Below are 20,385 nucleotides of genomic sequence, written 5' to 3' on the forward strand. Positions count from 1 at the left end.
AATGTATCCGTGAATGTGTAGGTCTTTTTTCAAACGCTGTATGCTCTTAAGCTCTGTCTACACTACAAAACTTTATCTGACAAAAACATGTGCCCATAATATGGACATGATGATTTCATATCACTACCGTATTTAAGCATATCACCACCAATTTGGGCACATCACACTTTTTTTTGTCTCACTAGTTTGATAATGTAGACAGAGCTTTAAACAATGGAGAAAATATTTCTTCTGAAAAACAACACGCACATCATAAAAACAGGCCTACACAAACCTTTGTTTCGGGAAAATATATTTATTGTTACTGAACAATTGTTTTACATTGTTACCGGCAAGTAAATTAGTTCGTATTTACAGTACACTACTGTAGGTGCTTTACGCATTATGTTTTCTTAAACGTAGGCCTATCTAAGCCTTAGTGAAGATTCGTTTGGCGGTGACTCCTTTGTACGTCATTGTGACGTGCATTTCTCCGTTCACCAACTCCCTCACAGCTTTCGTTCCTGTGGCTTCCTTGGCGTTGGTGAGGATGAGTTTACCATCCTCCCAGGCAGACTGAACTGTGACCTCAATGCCTTTAATTTCTTTGATATCTTCATCTATGAAGGTATCGCCAACCTTAAAAAATAAATCGTTAAATAGTTATTAAATAAAGTTGTTTGTACAATTTGTACACCTGGATAAGAGAAGTAAAGTGTATTGCCTAAGGATACAAGTACATGCGACGGGAGTTGGATTCGAACCCATGATCAGTCGTCCAACGTAGCACTGCGCCACACGCCCAATTTCCAGCGCATTGACTCCCAAAACTGGCCGCTTTATATTTTTGTATACAGTTGTAAAGTATAAACGTTAAATATTATAGAACCACATATTATATCAAACATTTCAATATAGTACTGTACATTTTTTTTATACTTTTAAATATTATGTCAAAGGCTTCAACATGATATTTTTTTTCGTACGTTATGATTTTATTTTCTAAAAATATATTGTACCGACCTTAAATGAGTTCACTCTGGTCTTGAGCTTAGTGATGGTCTTGATGGTGAAGTTATCACCATCTTGTTGGATCTCTATGGTAGGAATGGCATCACTGGAAGCTAATTTAGCCTTCAGTTCTGGAGTAATACCGGCTTTCTCCAACAGAGCTTCAAAGTTCTGTGCATCTTTCAGCTTCCAAGTTCCAGAGAAGTTAGTCATTTTGTCTGGATTAGAAACAAAATTGTGAATTATGATTACAGAATCGTTAATTGGAATGTAATTTGAATTGAAATATCATACACATACAAGTCTTTGAATCGGGAAGTTGTTAATTGGAATGTAATGCAAAGGAGAAATGAAATACTGTATCTTAAGATACATAGGCCTGTCCGTATTGTAGAAAATGACTCAGAAATCCGGAGAGTTATGAAATCGGTTAGTTAAGTGCTCTAACGACTTGTGCCTTCCAAAATGTGAATAGTATACGTACACACGATTGTAAGTTCGTATTTGAATTGTTTGGAAATGTTAAACTCTTAATTTTAAAAATGAAAACAAAAAAAATCAAAAGAAACCAAGCATTTCACGTTTCGGCGATAAATTTAATATAGGACTAAACAAGTAAAAACTAGAAATTCAAGAAAGTAACGCACAACTAAATGTAATCTGTAGCCATCTAAAGCGTTAAATTAGGATTGAAACTGCAAAATACTTACATGCTTTGAATATAGTCTGCCAAACGAATGAAGCCTCCGACAAGTATAAGCCAAAAGAGGCAGAACGAGCTGTGCGCTTTGAATTTATAGCTAGTTACTAGGGACTTCGATCAAAGATAGCTTGAGATAAACTCGTGTAATCTTAATAATGTTACGTGGCCAGTTTACATCTTTAATCAAACGTGATAATATTAAACAACCGATGTTTAATATTTAACTACCTGAATAAAAACACAACGTGACATTAAGTTTGTTGTAAGGTTGACCACATGACTTAAGCAAATATCGGTGCAAATTTATATGATTTTTGTGATTACATAGATAAACAATTGCCTTAGTGATACAGAGACGCGCTCGAAGTTAGCAAATAGTATGATTGAAATATGAGTATGAGTAATCTTTTCTAATAATAACTTTTTAATAATTCAATTATGAATGGTTGCTTTGAAAAAAATAACTAGAGTGGGTGGGTGTTGTTAGTTGGGGCAATTATAAATGGATCGATAATGGCAATTATGTCTGTACAATATAATATTGATTTGAAATCTAGGAAGATAATTTCATTTGTTATACATTATACAGACTATACATTTCTTTCAATATTGATATTCTCCAGAGTTGAGAACTTGTCAATTTGAAATGCGTATGAACATTAAGTGGTAGGGTGGCCAGTTCCTTTCCACGCCGCCTTATCCTCCCTAGTATTTTCAACCATGTACTCATTTACAGCTCAACTTATTTACAGTCAAATGTCCTAACCACTCGGCTACCAAATTCCTTACTATACTAACTCACTATTTATACTGATTCATATTGCGTACCGTTATGAAAGTGTAATAAAGTAGGCACCTCATATAGACCATGGAGGTATACCTCCATGTATAGACCTATACTGTAAGCAGGCATATAGTTCAAGCAACATGATATAATAAGATTAATTATTGTCAACACCTAATTGACTCTTTCTTAATTCTGTATTAGTTTGTTATATATGCCATTTAAAGTATATGCCTACTTATTTATTTATTAATTTATCTTGTATCCTGTTGTGTGATTGTTATATGACCACTACTTCCAAATGAAGCTTATAGTCTGAGAGATGGATCAATATAGTGCACATATTTTACCATTGGTCTTAATATTATTTTTGTATTAGGAAATGTGTCCCCTCTTTAGAAAATATTTTAGTTTCGTAATTACTTTTTTCAAGTTTTATAAAGAAGAAAATCATCATCATCACCATTATCATCATTTTACTTTTATTTCGGAAATGGACGTCCATAGTTACAAAATCAATTGTACAGTATAAATAAGTTTAAATCAAAAAGGCAGACACACACAAAAAAGATCATCTCAGGATCTCCATCCAAAACTATTTTAATTTATAGGATTCAATTATTCATTAGAAAGTCTGTCAATCATGATAATGTTGAAAATAAAATCCGACATTTGCTCTTCTAGGAACCGAACCGTTTCCTTTTTTAGTATTTTAAAAGACTGAATTTATTAAATCTACTTTGTTTTAATGGATTGAAAGTAAATAAATGTTGACAATTTCATTATAAATTTCAATATCATGTCTAAAGCTCTATCTACACTATCACATTTTGTGTGACAAAAAATATGATGTGCCCAATCATATGGATTTAATATCACTACTATATTATTTGAGCATATTACTACAATATTTGAGCACAACAAACTAGTTTGATAGTGTAGACAGAGCTTTAGCATTTTTTTGTACGAATCGATTTGTCTGCATCATCACCGGATCGTAATTGTTAATCGTCATCATCTGGGATAAATCCCAGATGATCATCATTATCATAGTCATCATCTTCAAAGTTTATCGTTAGTTACCAACAACATAAATTAAGAAAACAACAAGAAAATACATTTTATTTCTTTATTTCAAATTTTCTAAACAAAAATGTTGCATATTGACAGACATTGTGCAGTTTATACAATGTTGTCGATAGCGCCAGCCTCCTTGATTTCGATGTTTTTGAGATACATTGTATAATGTCCAAGTTGTTTCAGAACTTTGTTTGTATCTATTGTTCGACTATTTGAACTAGGATGGTATCTAAAGTTCAAGCTTTGTTTTAAAAGCACAACTTAAGCCTTGCTGAAGCATCGTTTGGCTTTGGTACCGTCAAACTCAAATGTAACGCACATCTGTCCTCCACAGAGCTCACGGGTTACACCGTTGCCTTTCTCGCCCTTCAGCACCAGCTTGTCGCCGTCCCAGGCTGGGGTTACACTCAGTTCCTTTCCTCTCAGAGCTTTGATGTCTGGATCAACAAAGCTGGTTCCAATGGCGAAGCTAACTTCCCTGGTTCCGGCAGCTGTGGTTGTCTTGATGTTGAAGCTGTCGCCGTTCTGGGCGATGACAACCGTTGAACCTTCCTGGGCTGGTCTCTTGTCGGCTGGCACGTTCAGTTTGTCCAACAGGGCTACCAAACCCTCACCACTGGCAAACTTCCATGTTCCACTGAAGTCAACAGGCATGATGAAATTTAATCTATCGGTAAAATAAAATTGCAAAATTAGTATTTTCTCAATTTAAATTTGTGTGAATAAAATCGTGAGTCAAATTGCATGCACGTGCATTAGCCTACATCTTGATAAAAATTAGGACAGGAATATTGTAAATGGGATGAAATTTATGGGGTGAGATAACCCTATCGAGCCATCTAATTCCGTCGAAAGGTTTATTTACCCAACCGGATTACACTGCCAAAGGTAATGTTTGTATAGTTTGGTCGAGTTCTATAATGCGTCACTGTAAAATAATACAATACTGTATAACTAATTTAAATACAAGATAAACACTATTTTCTTCAAGTTGGTCTACTGGTCTGACCCAATACTATTACAAATTTAGGTGATATCACTCATAACACAAACGAAGGACCATTTTAAAATAAAAGAAGAAGGATATGGTTTTTTCAAGAACAATCCATACCTTCATTTCTATAATAAAAGTTTTCAAATGTTGTCTATAGTTTGTAAATCGATAAAGGCTTTTGGTCTTTTGCCAAAAAACATAGTTAGCTCCTCAAAAAATGTAGAGCTGATAACAATTTACTTAACAACCAAACATTAAATTAATTCATTCACTTGGTAAACATTTCAATAGCAATATACAAAAAAAAGTACAAATACAAAAATTACAAGCAATATACAAAAATAGCATAAACTGTTGTAGAAAAAGAAATATTAAAAGCAGATAAAAAAACCTTATATAATATGGATAGTAGATAAAGTAGTCAGATTATTCACAGCTTGAATAATATAGGTAGCATGCAATAACTATCTAATTAAGTACTCTGTTGATGAATAAGTTATTGTACTGTAGGTTAGAACCTATACCAATAATTGTACTTACCTTTTTGTTGCTTGCGAGAGAAAAAGAAAAGAGCGTTTAACTGATCGGTTGGTCGAGATGATCAAGGATGCAAAATTAGGATTTAATGCCAATTTATATACTTTGATGTTTAGATAATTCTACAAGAAGCACCCTTTCATCATCTTAATTGCTTTATTGCTATTGGTCAAGCTCATCGAAAAACGATCAGTAATTGGTTGATAATTCTTCTAGATGCTAAATCAGCAAACATTATACAAGTTAAGCAAATATTTAAAGGTGGGTAATCGATGGGAGTCTATCTCAAGTCGTTCGTGTTGTTGAATGCTGATTCGGTGAAAGGTTATAGAACTAGTATAAGCCAATATGTTATCAACACCTCGAACAGGGTGACCTATAGGGCCAAGAGAACCCATTGACTTTTTCGTCACGTTCCTATCATATACAATACGATTTTGATTGATGGTGATTGTAGTTTGGTACTTGTACAGAATAACCCTATTATCTAAGCAAATTCATCTTCATGGAACGATTTGTACGATCCACAGGTGTGGGCCGTTGCTATGCTATAATAAAAGATCTGTGGGAATTTAAACTAAGAAAATTTAGTAATAATTCTAAATAATTAAACTTATGCAAATAATATTTTTAAAACATTCAACCGAAAATAGCTACGTCACCTTCCACCTTCCACCTCATCTCCACTTCTCACCCTCCCTCATCTCATATCCATTCCAGCCCACCTATCACCCCAACAACTTCAAACCCACCATGTGGTACAGAGGTTCAGACAAATAGACCTAGATGCCTAGAAATTTCATATGGTAAGATGTAAACTAGTGTACCGTTGCATATAAGTTGAATAAAATGGTGTTATAGCGAACAAAATGAATTATGTATAAAATATGTATTCCTTATTTTTAGATTTCAATTTTATGTTTTATTATCATTTGAATTGATTGATTCGAACCTCGCATTTTGTATTTATGGAGAGCTTCAAATATGCATAAATAAATCGAATTAAAACCACATTCTTTTCTTTCACAAAAAAATATGCTAAAACATATTGCAGATTCCCATGCTTTTATTTGTTTTATTTACCATAACATTTTTGATGCACAATTTTTATGATTAATCTTAATCTATTAGATTATTAATAAAACAGTGAAAGTTAATCATTTGGATGCATACAGTCTGATATAGACAGATTCAGATTTTAGGCGATCTGATGAAATGAGGTAATTTTATCTATCTGTGTTCAGTTCTATTGATTTGGAAAGCATGTGTTATTAACAGAAATATTGCATTATTAGTTATAGTTAGAGTTGTCATGACTTTTTTATTTTATATATATAAATATATACAAATGTATTTTTTTCTTTTTGTTTATGGGTCTTGCGTGACAAGAAATCTCTTCTTGCAAGATCCTCTATTAATGGTATTTGTATTGTCTCATTATATATTACCACTCTTTTTATTGTATTGCTTTTAGCATTGATAGAAACTAATACATGTTGAATTATTATTATTATTATTATTAGTTATTGCGTATAGATCAAATTTTAGAAATTTGATAATACTGTAATGAGTTACTTTAGCTATTCCCGTTTTCAGACCGGTTGAATTGAACAGAACTACCATCGTTTATTAGTTATAGTTCATGGTAAAGATGGTATTGCGATTCACACCACCAACCTCGCATTTTGTACGATTGTTATGGAGAGCTTCAAATACCTAATTTATACAACCCACAAAACGTTAAGTGTTAAATTGTAAGCGGAAAAATAACAAGGCCAACAGCCATTAAGTCGCGTGCTACAATGCATAGTGATACCGGACCGACAGACAGACCGACAGACAGACCGACCGACCGACCGACATAGTGGACTATAGAGTCGCGTCCACGCGACTAAAAATATAGAATCTGTTATTTCTTGTGACCATTTTTTACACAAAACGCGGAGCGGACGAGCGGTTTTCCGACACCGTTACCGCTTATATGTGTATATTGGCCGTTGTATATTAAAGGTTGAATTGACTTAATATTTAGCTATGTTCGCCACAGTGGCGTACGTAACGCAGAGGCCTGAGGGAACCCTAAGTGGCCCTCCAACGCTGGAGGCCTCAGGCTTTTTTTTAGCCCTTTTCGACATATTTTAATGTCTATTTTTCTCTGGGCACTGCTCAGGGGCCCCCATAAGATCCCGGGCTCTTGGGTTTGACCCATAGCCGTTACGCCACTGGTTCGCCATTACCAGCGACGCTTTGCAAATATAACTGAAATATCTGTACAAAAGTCAGCGTATACAAATTGCTATCCCCAGCAAAGTCCGTCATTATCGTTGATAAGTGGTCTATATAAACCACACCATATTCATAAAACGTAAGATACGCTTGTATCCTTATCGTACGCGTCGTTTGCTGTCTGTGATTTACAGTGATATTGGAATTAGATATACATTATTTTGAGTTAGTTTAAGAAGATAAACTGGATATAAAAATAGTAATTTTGATTGACAAAATCATAGAGAGAGATAGTCGTCGAAGGTCACTGGGATCTTCAAACGGATCGATAAATTGGAATTTGTACAGTAAAAAAAAAACCAAAGTGTCTGATGATAGTATAGTGTCTGTACAGAGTTTAGGGTGGGTCTAATATCTTCGGGGGAAGTGGCTATACCCACGCCTAGAGAAACTAAAACACCATTAACATTTTATTAATACTCCTTTCTTGAGGAGGAGAAATCCTTAAATGGTTATTGACTTAAGTGAAATGTATATTTTAATTTTACTAAACAACTTTTTTCAAAATGAGCCCATAGAAGTAACAATCAGAAACCACAAGCCTAAGTAATGTTGATTGGTAATACGGCTACAAAGTGTTAGGAACTGAGGGAGAGACGAGTTGTGAACACATTTTATAGAAGCCCTTTTCTTCTTTTTGTTATAATTATAAGTTATTATAATTTCAAGAGTGTGTTTTATTTTTTATTTTATTCCAAGTGGTTTTTTTTTTATTAAACGTAACATTTACTGGTATATGCCTATTTGCTTGTACCAGGTACCTTGTTGACATTTCGGAATATCCCCTTTATTTAAAAAAATGTAGTTAGTGCTGAATACGTAGTACGATCAATTTCAAGTGTATGTGTGTGCTTTTTTAAATTAAATTACTTGTAGGCCTATAGGCCTGTGTGTGCTTGTACCAGGTACCTTGTTGACATTTCAGAATGTCACCTTTATAAAAAATGTAGTAGTACGTGGTACGATTACCTTTGATCACCAATAACCACGCATGCGCAGGGGGCGTGTTTTATGAATTTTTCAAAAAGTCACTTTTTTCTATCTCTAAGACTAAATAGCTGTACCGTATTAGGGGAGTAGGTGGCAGGCTAGTTTTGAAATGCTAACAACTTGAGTTATCTTCTTTTCGTTTCTTCATCTCTCTTTATAACTTGTCTTCATTATCTGGGATAATGCATAAATCTAAACAAAACAACATTCTTTCTTCACAACAACAAATTATGCTAAAACATATTGCAGATTCACAGGTTTTTATTTGTTTCTATTTACCATAACATTTGATACACAAGTTTAGTTGATTAATCTTCTATTAGATTATTAATTAACTATTAATACAACATTGAAAGCAAATCATACAGTCTGATTTAGGTCTAGACAGAAGTTAGATTTTAGACGATCTGATAAAATGAGGTAATTTTATCTATCTGTGTTCAGTTAGATAACTGGACTGCATGTTCTATTACCAAAAATATTATATTACTAGTTACAGTTAGATTAAATCAAATGTTAGAAGATTTGATAAAGATGAGTTACTTTAGCTATTTCGGTTTCCAGATTAAACTGCTGTGTTACTAACAGAACTAGTATTGTTATTAGTTATAGGCCTAGTTCATGGTAAAGATGGTATTGCGTAAATCAAAGTTAGACGATTTGATAAAAAATTAGTTACTTTAACTCAGTAGTTCCGTTTTCAGTCCGATGAATTACATTGTTGCGTTTTATTATTAGTTTTGTTGTTTATTGTATTAGTTCATTGGTATAGTTGTTGCGTAGGTGAAAGTAATTCTAATGATGCATCTTCTAGGCCTTGTTGAAAAACCTCTTAGCACTAACACCACCGAAGTCAAAGGTCACGATCATCTGTCCACCAGCGAGCTCACGGGTCAACGAGTTGCCACCTTGTCCCTTCATTACCAGCTTGTCTCCGTTCCATTCTGGTGTGACTTCAATGTCTTTTCCTCTTAATTCCTTGATGTCTGCATCCACGAATGGTGTACCGATGGAGAAATTAGCCTCTCGTGTTCCGGCACCTGTTGTTGTCTTTACGGAGAAGTTGTCACCAGATTGGTTGATGACTACGGTGGAACTTTCATCGGAAGGTCTCTTTTCAGCAGGTACTTTAAGAGCATCGAGAAGAGGTGCGAGACCCTCGCTCTTGCTGTGTTTCCATGTTCCGCTGAAGTTGGCAGGCATAGTGAAGAATTGAAGTTTTTTTCTGGAAAGAAATCCATACAAATATTTATAAACAAAATACAATTATGCAATAATCAAAATTAATGGAAATTGATTGAATGCTACCCATATAGAGTTCGACTGACTTGGAACTCGACTTTGGAACGGTCTATGTCAAGTGATACCTGCAGTTTGGTAACATTCGTTCACCGAAATACAGAAGGTACTACACATACAAAGCGTAAAACCCTGACATTATATTTCATATACTTAATATGTCAATCAATCAATATCAAAATCAATCACATATAAAATAAATCATGCAGTGTGTGACACATTGGTCAGTAAAAGTAATGATCAATAAAGAAAGGTATTAACAAATAATGAAATATAAATATGATTTAACATAAATAATTTTCAGTAATGTTGATAGTATTAATTTAAGTGTACTATATGTTAAAAATCTAAATAATAAAGAGGATACAAAAACAGAATATTACGAAGAAAAAAAAGGTAGAAGATGTATAAAAAATTATGACATTGAATGAATAAAGGTGGTGGTTAACCACGAAAGATAAAAAAATAAAATACAACAAGCCAGGCTACTGGCCAACAATAATACTGTGCTTGGAGATATACAGTAAAAACAAAATCGAAGAAACTTACCAAGTTAGTGTTGAGAGGTGAATTGTAGATGTGCTAAAAGCTGAATGCTGAAGGTGGATTCTTATTGTGCTTTTATACATTCCAACCCATTTGATGTTACCGTCAGGTGATTTCCAACATTTCGTCATATCATTAATATTTTATTAATTTAAAATTCAAATCTTATGATGACATTAATTGTAAAGAAAATGTTATCAAGATAAATATATTAATCGATCTTCTATCTTTATGATGTAGACACAGTGGTCCTTATGGTAACATTAAAAAAATATTACCGACTGAAGAATAACAATCATAAAACATAACGATGTAGCCTTATCATGTCTCTCCTTGTCTTTTTTCAATTTGATGGATTGAAAGATATAGGTGGTAGTAGAGGTAATAGGAGATATCGGACCATTTCTGTTGAGTGTGTGTGTCTAGCCAACTTTACCCAGTAATCCCGTGCCCTTTGTAATTACATTTGTGGTTAATTATTCTCATAAACTTTTGGGCGGCATCGACATCCTATACACATAACTATCAAGGCCAACTCAGACAGCGTCGTACGACGAGGCCCGACAAAACGTCTTGACTCGTCGGTGCTGTGTGAGTTGAATCCCGACGAGTCGTCTCGAGATAGCGTCGGGCGTAGTCTTTAGGTCGTCGCGAGAACTTTAAACAAGTTTATTTTTCTTCCGACGAGACGACTTGTCGGGCCTCGTCGGACGACGCTGTCTGAGTGGGCCTTTTACGCCTTTTATGCTTGGTTCCTACTAGAGACGCAACACAGCGTAAGTGATTTGACCAATCACACTCGGTGATTGATCATCCGAACTGTCGCTTGTGAATGGTCAAATTACTTACGTTGCGCTTACGTCCTTGCGTTGCGTCTCTAGTGGGAACCAAGCATAAGACATTTTTGTTCGTCCAGGCCTCCGTGTTTTTATTCAGATACAGTACCGAGCTGCCTTAACTATAATAAATATATTTTTTGAATACTAAATCGCTTATTCTACCAGATTCGGTTCTAAAGCTCTGCTGTCTACACATACACTATACATCAAACTAGTTTGACAAAAATGTGTGCTGTGCCCAAATATGGTAGTGATATACCCAAATATGGTACTGATATGACATCATCACATCAATATATGGGCACAAGTTTCATAGTGTTAGACAGAGCTTAATGTTAAGTTTTGTCCTATAACCAAAGCTAGAAATGAATTTTATAAGTTATTTATAATATTTTTTTTGTTATTTGGATATTTAATATACTGTATTGATGTTGTCGGGTTGTGCGGGAGCTCTGTAGAAGAAGAAATCCTTCCTTTTTATATTTCTGCCAATAAAATTCAAATATAGAATTAGGCTAAGATCAGTATTTCATTTTACAAAGCATTAGATCCGCCACTGAACAATCTTTGCACATGAAGATTTTACCCAGTAAAAAAAAAAGAAATAATAATAATGATAAACCAGGGACCAAAAAAAAAACAACAAACAAACAAAAACGGTCATGGTGCATAGCTCAGTACAAGGTGAATTCTGATACCACCCTTCAAAATGGTCTCATAACTCAGAATGACTAATCCAAACTCATTTTACTGATAAAGATCATGTATCAACCTATAAAATGTTATAAAGATCAAAGAATATATCAAAGTGTTATTATATAATGATAATCAAATGATATCAATGCATACTTTGAATTCGATCGGTGTCATCGTGTTTATGGTAATAAAATCAACGTATTAATTATAATAACATTATCGTTACATAAACCAACAATTTACTTGATAATTACACGTCTAATAGATTTATTAGTCTGTTATAAAAAGGTGTAATGAGCCAGCTTTCGGTACATGAAAGACCCATATATCGTATATAAGTCCGCGTATCAGTCGATAAAGTCACACCAGTTTGAACCGACAAGCAACTTGCAGTCTTATTCCATTCTTTCTTTAACTTGGTAAGTTTTGAATTATTATTTCATTATTAATTTTATAATTTCAGCAATAGTATTAAGTCATGGTTTTTGTTAAGTTTTAGTAAAACTCGAAATAGTTTTGTGTCGAGTGCGACTGTTATTCTATGCTCTACGCACAGTGACTTGCAGTATCTTTGGGAACGTGTTATTTCCACGCCCGTGACGTCACCATTATTAATTTACCATAGTTTGCAAGACGCTTGCTTGCTAGTTATTGTTCCTTTAGAGCTCTAAACATGCGGGAAGAACCAATATAAATATGATTTTAAGTTGATGGCAAGCATAGGAACTCTCTCTTTCTCTAAATAATAATGGTTTATTACTCCCTGCATAAAATCAGCAGGGAGTGTTTGTTTGATGTATCTATAATGACAACATTTTATCAATTATGTTTCATACACTCCAGATAACCAACCAACCACTACATCATGCCTGGAAACTTCAACGGAACCTGGAGCCTCGCCAAGAGTGAAGGTCTCTCAGCACTTCTTGATGCCGTCAAAGTTCCAGCAGAAAAGAGACCATCTGACGAAAACGCTACTGTATCCATCACCCAAAGTGGTGACAGCTTCACCATCAATACTACCACGGCTGCTGGAACACGAGAGGCTAAATTCTCCATCGGTACACCATTTGTAGATGCAGACATCAAGCAACTGAGAGGCAAAGACATTGAAGTCACACCAGAATGGAACGGAGACAAGTTGGTAATGAAAGGACAAGGTGGCAACTCGTTGACCCGTGAGATCGTCGGCGGACAGATGGTCGTGACATTTGACTTCGGTGGCGTCTCTGCAAAGAGATTCTTCAACAAGGCCTAGACGAATCAAAATATTCGTTAAGATGTAATAAGAAAATTGTTGTCAGAGAGAACAGAATGAAAAAACATCAAACGAAAAAGTAAAAAAAAAACTATAAAAAAAAAAGAAAATTGAGGTGTCCCAATACACTGTGTTCTGAAAATAAACAATTGTAGTTCTGTAACAATAAACCGTTTAAAATACTAGGTAGCTAACTATATGGTTAATATTATTGTTATTTTGGCGTAAAGCTAAAAACAGAAGAAATGTTTATTTGTAATAATTAAAAATGATCTGAAGATTTGAAAATAAAAGTTGATTGATCTTGGTATCGATATTATGTTTCTTTAATTTTTTACGAAATTTTGTGTACAACGATGATGATAATGATTACAATACGATGACGAATAGACAGTAGTGATAGAAGACGTTTTATTATGGACATTTGGTTGTCTCTCTGATGAAGTACTAAATAATAAACTTTCGCGTTCTTATTCACTCACTTTTGGCGTGCCATACGTAAAGTTTATACAGCGCCACCAATAGTCGAGTCTTGCCGGCCGAACACAAAAAAACACAAAGAGAAAAAAAGACGCTGAATGAATGAAAGAAACAGAATAACAAAAGAATTGTAATTACAAATGTGAATTTGAAGATGGATTTATCAATCAAAAGAAATACTGAAATAGAAAATGAGAATCAGGTTTGTCAGAATATTCGTTATGATCTTTAGTTTTAGGTTCAAAGCTAGGCTCAATAAACTTGCCCCGGTAACGTGATGGACGACCTAGCGAGAGAGCATACGAACCTTAGAGTTAGCTTCCTTGACTCAGGCCTAGCATTGGTAAATACAATGGAACGGATTGTTATGTTGGAACTGAGCGTTTTGTTTTGTTCTGAATGAACAATATATAAGATGTATGCTGTTTTACCAATTAATAATATCTATAATCAATATTATTTGCACATTTGACACTAACCCTTAGGCCTAGAGGCCTAAATATTAATAATTAGGCCTATATCAAATTTCTTTTTTATTAATTATTGTTTTTTGTAAACCTTCTGTTAGCCAACTCCTGTACCCACAACCATCGACACTACGCCTCCAGTAGTCACAACAGAAACTAGGCTTAATGAAGAAAACATAAACAAACCACCGCAAACAGAAGGAACAATGGAATGCCAAAATCAAGTAGATGAAGATACTAAAATGATCACTCAAAATACAGGTGGTGATGATGATGGTACCATTAAAGAAACTATGACAGAAGAACATGCCTCAACAGAAGTGTGTGATAAAATAGAAGAAAGTGCTGCAACGGCTGGTTGTGATAATAAGCAAGAGGGCTTACAAAATGTAGACAATGTGGAACAAAGCAAAGGTGATATTGATAATTTGGATGAAGTTAAGTCATTGGACTTAAGACTCAAGGATTGTGGTGAAGTAGAAAAAACAAATTTGGAAACTGTTAATAGTCCATGTGAACCTTGTCAAGCAGATAAGGATGAGAGTAATCAAGAAATAGTAAAGGAGCGTGAACAAGACAATGGATCAAAGTGTGATTCGAAAAATGTGGAGTGTGATGAGGAGAAGGGTGATGAGAAAGAGGAGGGTGGTGATGATGAAATGATGGAATGTGATGAGAAAGAGGTGGTGGGTGATGAGAAAAAGGTGGAATGTGATGAGAAGGTAATGACGGGTGATGAGAAAGTGATGGAGGGTGATGAGAAAGAGGTGGAATGCGATGAGAAAGAGGAGGAGGGTGATGCGGAAAAAGAATCATGTGATGAGAAAGAGGAAGTGAATGATAAGGAAATGGAAAAATCACCAGCAAAGGATGGAAGTAAGGTTGGAGAAGGATCGATAGATAATAAAGAAAGTGAAGAAAAACACACAAAGAAAATGATTACAACCGAGAATGAAACAAAGAAAGAAAATGGAAGAACAATGGGAGATTTTGAAGAAGCAGAAGAAGAAGAAAGGTACAGCAATTATTTCGCAAAAAATTAAGTTTAAAATAAATAATAATTAGTTACAGTGTTGCCGTATGTTATGTATAACATTTTTATGAAATTGTTTATAAAGCTCTATCTACAGTCCTTATATGGACATGATGATGTCATACCACTACCTTATTTGGGTATATCACTACCATATTTAGGCACTACAGTAGTTTGATAGTGTAGACAGAGCTTTACATTTGATCATTTATATTTCCAGCTTGTGTATGCCTCCTGAAAACCTGTTTGAGTATCAATGGCCACCTGAAATAATGGGAGAGTGGTTTTTTGTACAGGAACAGATCTGTGAATACCTTGGAGTTACATCATTCAAGAGAAAATACCCAGGTATGTAATTTGATAGACATTTATAATAGTAATAAGTGGTGTAATTCTAACTTTGAGAAATGGTAGACATTTCAAATGCCTTCAATCCAAAATAGCTGGCTAAATCCGCTCAGTGTCGTAACACAGTGGGCGAAGGACCCTGGTTTTGCACTCCTAAGGAGTCCTCCAACCCTTGGTAGTTGCATTTCTCATACTCTGGGGCCGCCTAAGCTCTGGGTCCTCTGTGTTTAGCCAGTGAGCTCTCATAGCTGTTACGCCACTGAATGAGCATGTTTTTCTTGTCTGCGTCTCAAGTTTTAATAAATATTTGATGTTTTTGTAAGATCTTGAAAGGCGTGTGATGGAAATGAAGGAAAAGGAATTTTTAAGAGAACGAGGCGTAGTAACAGAAGAACAGGTTACTCTAGGTAAGTTAATCATTGTGGATGATCAACTTTTATTACAGTAGGTACTAAAAAAGAAATATTTCTTACAAAAAATGCCGCTCATCTCACGATAACTACTGTCTACAGTACATGCATCTCAATATTTATCAGCAAATGTTTTCATAGATTCTCTTTTCCCAGATGTGCTTTAGGGTATGCGCAAATACCCATGTTTTCAGCCATAGTAAACTATAAGCTACCGCATGGTAACTGTTTCCTAATGCTTCCCTCTTGAATAGAACTGCCTAAAGGAACGGCTCGAAAAAACTCAAATTGAATATTGAAACTATCTGAAATTTGATTAAAGATAAAATATATTGACTTAAGCTTTAATTTCTTTGCTGCATCAACAAATGGATAAATTACTTTTGTTGTACTTTAGGGCTCACAGCATTAAAATCAGAAGATGTGTATGACCTGATGGCCAAAGACTATAATAAAAAATATACTGATTATCTGAAAGTTTTACAAGAAAAAGAAAGACAGAATATTAGTAACAAGCATAAAGAATATGAAGCTGTAAGTAGTTATAATGTATAAAGTATATTTATGTGAGAAAGATAAAATGCAGTCAAAAAAGCTCTGTCTACACTATCAAACTTTGTGTGAAAATAATATGATGTGCCCATATACTATGATGTCATATCACTACCATATTTGGGTACATCAAAATAGTTTGATAGTGTAGAAAGAGTATTATATTTTAAAACAAAGGTGTATTAGTAATCTTTAGTTTAGTATATATCTCATTTTAATAACACAAGATATTTTACAGCCGACTATGGACACAGAAAAAGTGAAGGAGTACACTAAACGAGCTGTACGACAAGCGGCGGAATACAACGCATCATTAATGCGGGAACGCAAAGAAGAAAGGCAGTATTTTCTAGACATGCAGACCATGGTATGTAAACATACTGTACTCAATATTTCTTTGTAAATACAGTAAAACCCCCATTATGTCCAATTTACACAGACGAACTGTTATGGTAAGCGGAAAACTGCATAGCTTGTCCCACGTAGAATCTGTATCTATCGTGAGTGAAAACCACCCAACCGCTCCATGTTGTGTGTAAATGGTCATAAGGAATAACATAGATTCTATAGATTTGTTAACCCCAATATTACGCACATAAGTTATAAATATAAAAATAAACCAATAACATCATATTTTTATTTCTAGGTTGTCCAAGTTTCCAAAAACAGAGTAAAACAGACTAAAAAAGAGATAACTAAAGTAGATGGTTATCCTGTGGCGCTTATTCCAGGCCAATACCAAAACTTCTATCGAAAGTATGTTAAGTATTTTCACAATCTTGTTATGTTAAGTGTAGGTGCAGTTGTATTTTACAAACCCTTGACTTTTGTAATAAAAATTAACCAATTCAATTAAGCTAAATGAATTTAACATTTTATCTACAGAGCACTAGCCTATCTAATTATGCTACCCTCCAAACTGAGAAATGCGGTGTCAAAAGAAAAATTACTACGTATTGTATAGATAGTGTATTGTATATTTTTGTATAGTCCTTTGAGCACATGCTCGACTGTTTAGGGTTCTTTAAATATGGTTTAATAAAAAAAAAAAAAAAAAACCAGACTAATGGTTTATTATTTAACATTATAGATATACCCCAGATGAGTTGAACTACTTTCCCCTTACAACAGCTTTGTATGGGCCAGTACACTTGCAAGACCAGAAGAGGTTAGGCAGGCCAGGCTGGGAGGATGAAGAGGAACCAGTATCAGATATCAGTGAGCCTGTACGAAATCTTCTAAAGCTACACTATCAAACTTTATGCGATGTGCCCATATATGGACATGATTATGTCATATCACTACCATATATGGGCATATCACTACCATATTTAGATATATCACACTAGTTTGATTATGTAGATAGAGCATGAAACAGACTTTGAATAAGATATTTTGCAGTTTTAATAAATTCTGTTTTTACTAAAGACAAAATAAATGGTTAAATTCAACCAAAAACCCATTGACTTCCAGTCAATTTTTTTGCTTTAAATTACAGTTTTTTCAGGTAAATAATTTTTTTTGGATACAATTTTTGGTCAAAGTGAATAACTATTATGTGACATTAAAAAGGCAAATTAAAAAAAACAATATATCTAAGTGTCTAGCCCTGTTGCCTCATTTTAACTCGACGTACAGTGAGACTGAATTGTTCATTATCATATAACAATCCTATATGAATATATTTTTTCTATTTAGGGTACACCAGAACCTCCCTCTGCTGTTCCAGTAAGTAATGTTCCTCCCCCTGCTATACACATGATTCAGTTGGAGACGCCTCAGAAGGAACAGCACCAGATGATGATGCCAACTTACAAGGTATACAAAAGAAGTGTGATGTGCCCAAATATGTTAGTGATATGCCCAAATATGGTAGTGATGTGCCCAAGTATATTAGTGATATGCCCAAATATGGTAGTGAATAAGTTATGGGCACTTTGACCAATCACAAACAGTGGATTATTTAAACTGTCGTCTGTCATTGGTCAATTCCCTTGAATTGTATCTATGTACTTGCGATGCGTCCTAGTCAGAACTGAGTGAGCTGTCAGAACAAAAAAAAATGAGGTTAGGGTTATTAGTAGTTTAATATCATTTGTTCTTTTAGCCAAAAGTAATAGATGATGCCATTTGTGGTCTTTGTCTGAAAGATAAAGCATGCAACAAATTCAATATACCAGAAGAGCTTATTCATTGTGCACAGTGTGACAACAGTGGTAAGTTTTCATGTTTGTACTCGGTTACTGGAGTAAAACAATTACTGCAGTAACATAGTTACTGCACTATATTATAGTAGAACTCAGGTCCCTGAATAAGACTGTAGTGTTAAAACTTATATATATATCCCTTGGGACATATATTCTTTGGGACACCTCTATTAGGGGAACACTTTTCTGTGAAATGAACGTGGGAAGTATATGTTTAACACTACGGTGAACCCCTATTCAGGGAACACCCTTATTGAGGAGTTCAAAGGTGTACCCTTGATAGAGGTTCTACTGTATTGTTTCCCGTTCATTCCTTTAATAGGGGCGTCCCAATACTGTATGTAGTTACTATAAATAACTCGTTTAGTAAACTCTTGTTGTGTGTAAATGTGTGCACATTAACTGATCAGATTCACACATATAAGCGTGCATTATGTTTGATACTATCAATTACATAAGCTGAGTGGTCCCACCATGGAGAAAACAAATTAATTTTATAGCTCCATGGTCCCACCTCATCAATAAATATTGTATTTACTTTTTTAGGACATCCTAGCTGTCTTGAAATGAATGATGATTTAGTAAATGAAATTAAAACCTATCCATGGCAGTGTATGGAATGCAAAACCTGCTTTTGTTGTGGACAGCCTACAGATGAGGTTAGTGGTTCATACAACGTTTATAACACCAATGTTAATATTGAATGTATTTATCCTGGTTAACCTCCTCAGTCTCCCAGTGCCCAGTTATGATCAGTGGCTGTGTGTGAACTAGTACACCGGGGTAACCTCCTACTCGTTTCGAAAGATGTACTAGGTTCTTTAAAGTGCACATGAGCTAGATGTGTACACTGGACCTATGGTTTATAGTCCTTACCAAGAAGACTTGTTCTACCACCAGGACCTCTCACTCACATAATGGGTTGTGATTTCTTACAAAGTAATCAGTCAAACCGAATTGAAATACTATAAACTGGATTTAAATAAACTAACCTTTGATTACGCTTGTTTATAAAATTTGTTTTAATCTTAATTTACAGGATAAGATGATGTTTTGCGATGACTGTGATCGGGGTTACCACACGTTTTGCGTTGGTCTGCAGGAAATTCCAACCGGGAAGTGGGCATGTCCAAGTTGCCTTGCTTCCCAGGCTAAGGAGAAAGAACTGGCTGCGGCAGCACTTCTTGCGGCCGCAGCTGCAGCTACTCCAATTCCTGAGCCTGTTAACACACCTTCTGCAACTCCACCACCTACCAAACGGAGAAGAACAGCTAAGAAAAGAGATCTGTAACTGTAACTGTCCGGTAGAGGAGTTTAACAGTTCTTACGGCCAGTTTTCATTCTTTGTTTTATGTATGTGTTGAATATCTTCAACCATCTCAGTCGAGGGTCTTGCATTTACAGTATATACCTACTCTGATTAAATTCATATTACAACGCCAGCAAAGAAAGGAGATCATACTGCACAAAACTCTTTTTAATGGTATAAATACTTTTATTGGACAGGGTCAACTACTTAAACTTCTATCTGAAGGATGAGCCAATGACAGTAAAGCACTCTTCCAAAAGGATACAGATAAGCATGTTTCAAACGAGAAAATAAAACTACTATAACGCCATCTAAACAAACTTTTTTACAAAATGGCTCCCTTCCCCTCACCAGCGCTTCCTCCTCTCATCATCTCATCTCCCTCTCAAGTTCTTATTTCATGACTATTGAAAAATAAAGCTTGATTCCCAATAGGACGTAACGCAACGCAAAGTGATTTGACCAATGGATTATTCGAACAGTCGCGTTGCGTCTCTAGTGGGAACCACGCTTCAACGTTGTTGCAATGGTTTATATTTATAATAGACGGAGCTATCTTTTGAACCGACGTAACGAA

The 20,385-nt window shown here is 34.9% G+C and overlaps 5 protein-coding genes across 5 annotated transcripts; 2 read left to right on the forward strand and 3 right to left on the reverse strand.

Moving 5' to 3' along the window:
- Window positions 1–275: 275 nt before the first annotated feature.
- On the reverse strand, window positions 276–1,739 carry LOC144852654 (cellular retinoic acid-binding protein 1-like). Its single transcript, XM_078710579.1, has 3 exons — window positions 1,701–1,739; window positions 1,003–1,208; window positions 276–618 (listed from the first exon to the last, which is right to left on the reverse strand). Exons 2-3 carry the CDS (start codon window positions 1,201–1,203, stop codon window positions 409–411), a joined length of 411 nt encoding a protein of 136 aa, XP_078566705.1. The 5' UTR covers window positions 1,204–1,208; window positions 1,701–1,739; the 3' UTR covers window positions 276–408.
- Window positions 1,740–3,636: 1,897 nt separating this feature from the next.
- On the reverse strand, window positions 3,637–5,335 carry LOC144852018 (fatty acid-binding protein, intestinal-like). Its single transcript, XM_078709693.1, has 2 exons — window positions 5,092–5,335; window positions 3,637–4,224 (listed from the first exon to the last, which is right to left on the reverse strand). Exon 2 carries the CDS (start codon window positions 4,209–4,211, stop codon window positions 3,819–3,821), a length of 393 nt encoding a protein of 130 aa, XP_078565819.1. The 5' UTR covers window positions 4,212–4,224; window positions 5,092–5,335; the 3' UTR covers window positions 3,637–3,818.
- A 3,815-nt stretch (window positions 5,336–9,150) lies between these two features.
- Window positions 9,151–9,567, reverse strand: LOC144852298 (cellular retinoic acid-binding protein 1-like). The gene has a single exon (XM_078710072.1). The coding sequence runs from the start codon at window positions 9,565–9,567 to the stop codon at window positions 9,175–9,177; it is 393 nt and encodes a 130-aa protein (XP_078566198.1). The 3' UTR covers window positions 9,151–9,174.
- Window positions 9,568–12,118: 2,551 nt separating this feature from the next.
- LOC144852294 (fatty acid-binding protein, intestinal-like) lies at window positions 12,119–13,103 on the forward strand. Its single transcript, XM_078710068.1, has 2 exons — window positions 12,119–12,163; window positions 12,588–13,103. Exon 2 carries the CDS (start codon window positions 12,610–12,612, stop codon window positions 13,000–13,002), a length of 393 nt encoding a protein of 130 aa, XP_078566194.1. The 5' UTR covers window positions 12,119–12,163; window positions 12,588–12,609; the 3' UTR covers window positions 13,003–13,103.
- Window positions 13,104–13,527: 424 nt separating this feature from the next.
- Window positions 13,528–20,132, forward strand: LOC144852356 (PHD finger protein 10-like). Its single transcript, XM_078710139.1, has 12 exons — window positions 13,528–13,684; window positions 14,051–14,964; window positions 15,203–15,330; window positions 15,654–15,737; window positions 16,138–16,274; window positions 16,531–16,659; window positions 16,939–17,048; window positions 17,383–17,518; window positions 17,991–18,110; window positions 18,400–18,508; window positions 19,046–19,158; window positions 19,539–20,132. The coding sequence occupies exons 1-12, from the start codon at window positions 13,637–13,639 to the stop codon at window positions 19,788–19,790; spliced, it is 2,280 nt and encodes a 759-aa protein (XP_078566265.1). The 5' UTR covers window positions 13,528–13,636; the 3' UTR covers window positions 19,791–20,132.
- Window positions 20,133–20,385: the final 253 nt, after the last annotated feature.

Source organism: Antedon bifida, chromosome 9 (assembly GCF_963402885.1).
Source record: "Antedon bifida chromosome 9, ecAntBifi1.1, whole genome shotgun sequence".
NCBI classification, from domain to species: Eukaryota; Metazoa; Echinodermata; class Crinoidea; order Comatulida; family Antedonidae; genus Antedon; species Antedon bifida.

Excerpts from the sequence above, each read along its gene's own strand:
- LOC144852654 (XM_078710579.1), bottom strand. The coding sequence starts at position 1,203 with ATGACTAACTTCTCTGGAACTTGGAAGCTGAAAGATGCACAGAACTTT. Across the intron at positions 619-1,002 it reads CCAGAGTGAACTCATTTAAG|GTTGGCGATACCTTCATAGA; the intron begins GTCGGTACAATA and ends TTATTTTTTAAG.
- LOC144852018 (XM_078709693.1), bottom strand. The coding sequence starts at position 4,211 with ATGCCTGTTGACTTCAGTGGAACATGGAAGTTTGCCAGTGGTGAGGGT.
- LOC144852298 (XM_078710072.1), bottom strand. The coding sequence starts at position 9,567 with ATGCCTGCCAACTTCAGCGGAACATGGAAACACAGCAAGAGCGAGGGT.
- LOC144852294 (XM_078710068.1), top strand. The coding sequence starts at position 12,610 with ATGCCTGGAAACTTCAACGGAACCTGGAGCCTCGCCAAGAGTGAAGGT.
- LOC144852356 (XM_078710139.1), top strand. The coding sequence starts at position 13,637 with ATGGATTTATCAATCAAAAGAAATACTGAAATAGAAAATGAGAATCAG. Across the intron at positions 14,965-15,202 it reads GAAGCAGAAGAAGAAGAAAG|CTTGTGTATGCCTCCTGAAA; the intron begins GTACAGCAATTA and ends TTATATTTCCAG. Across the intron at positions 18,509-19,045 it reads TGCACAGTGTGACAACAGTG|GACATCCTAGCTGTCTTGAA; the intron begins GTAAGTTTTCAT and ends TTACTTTTTTAG.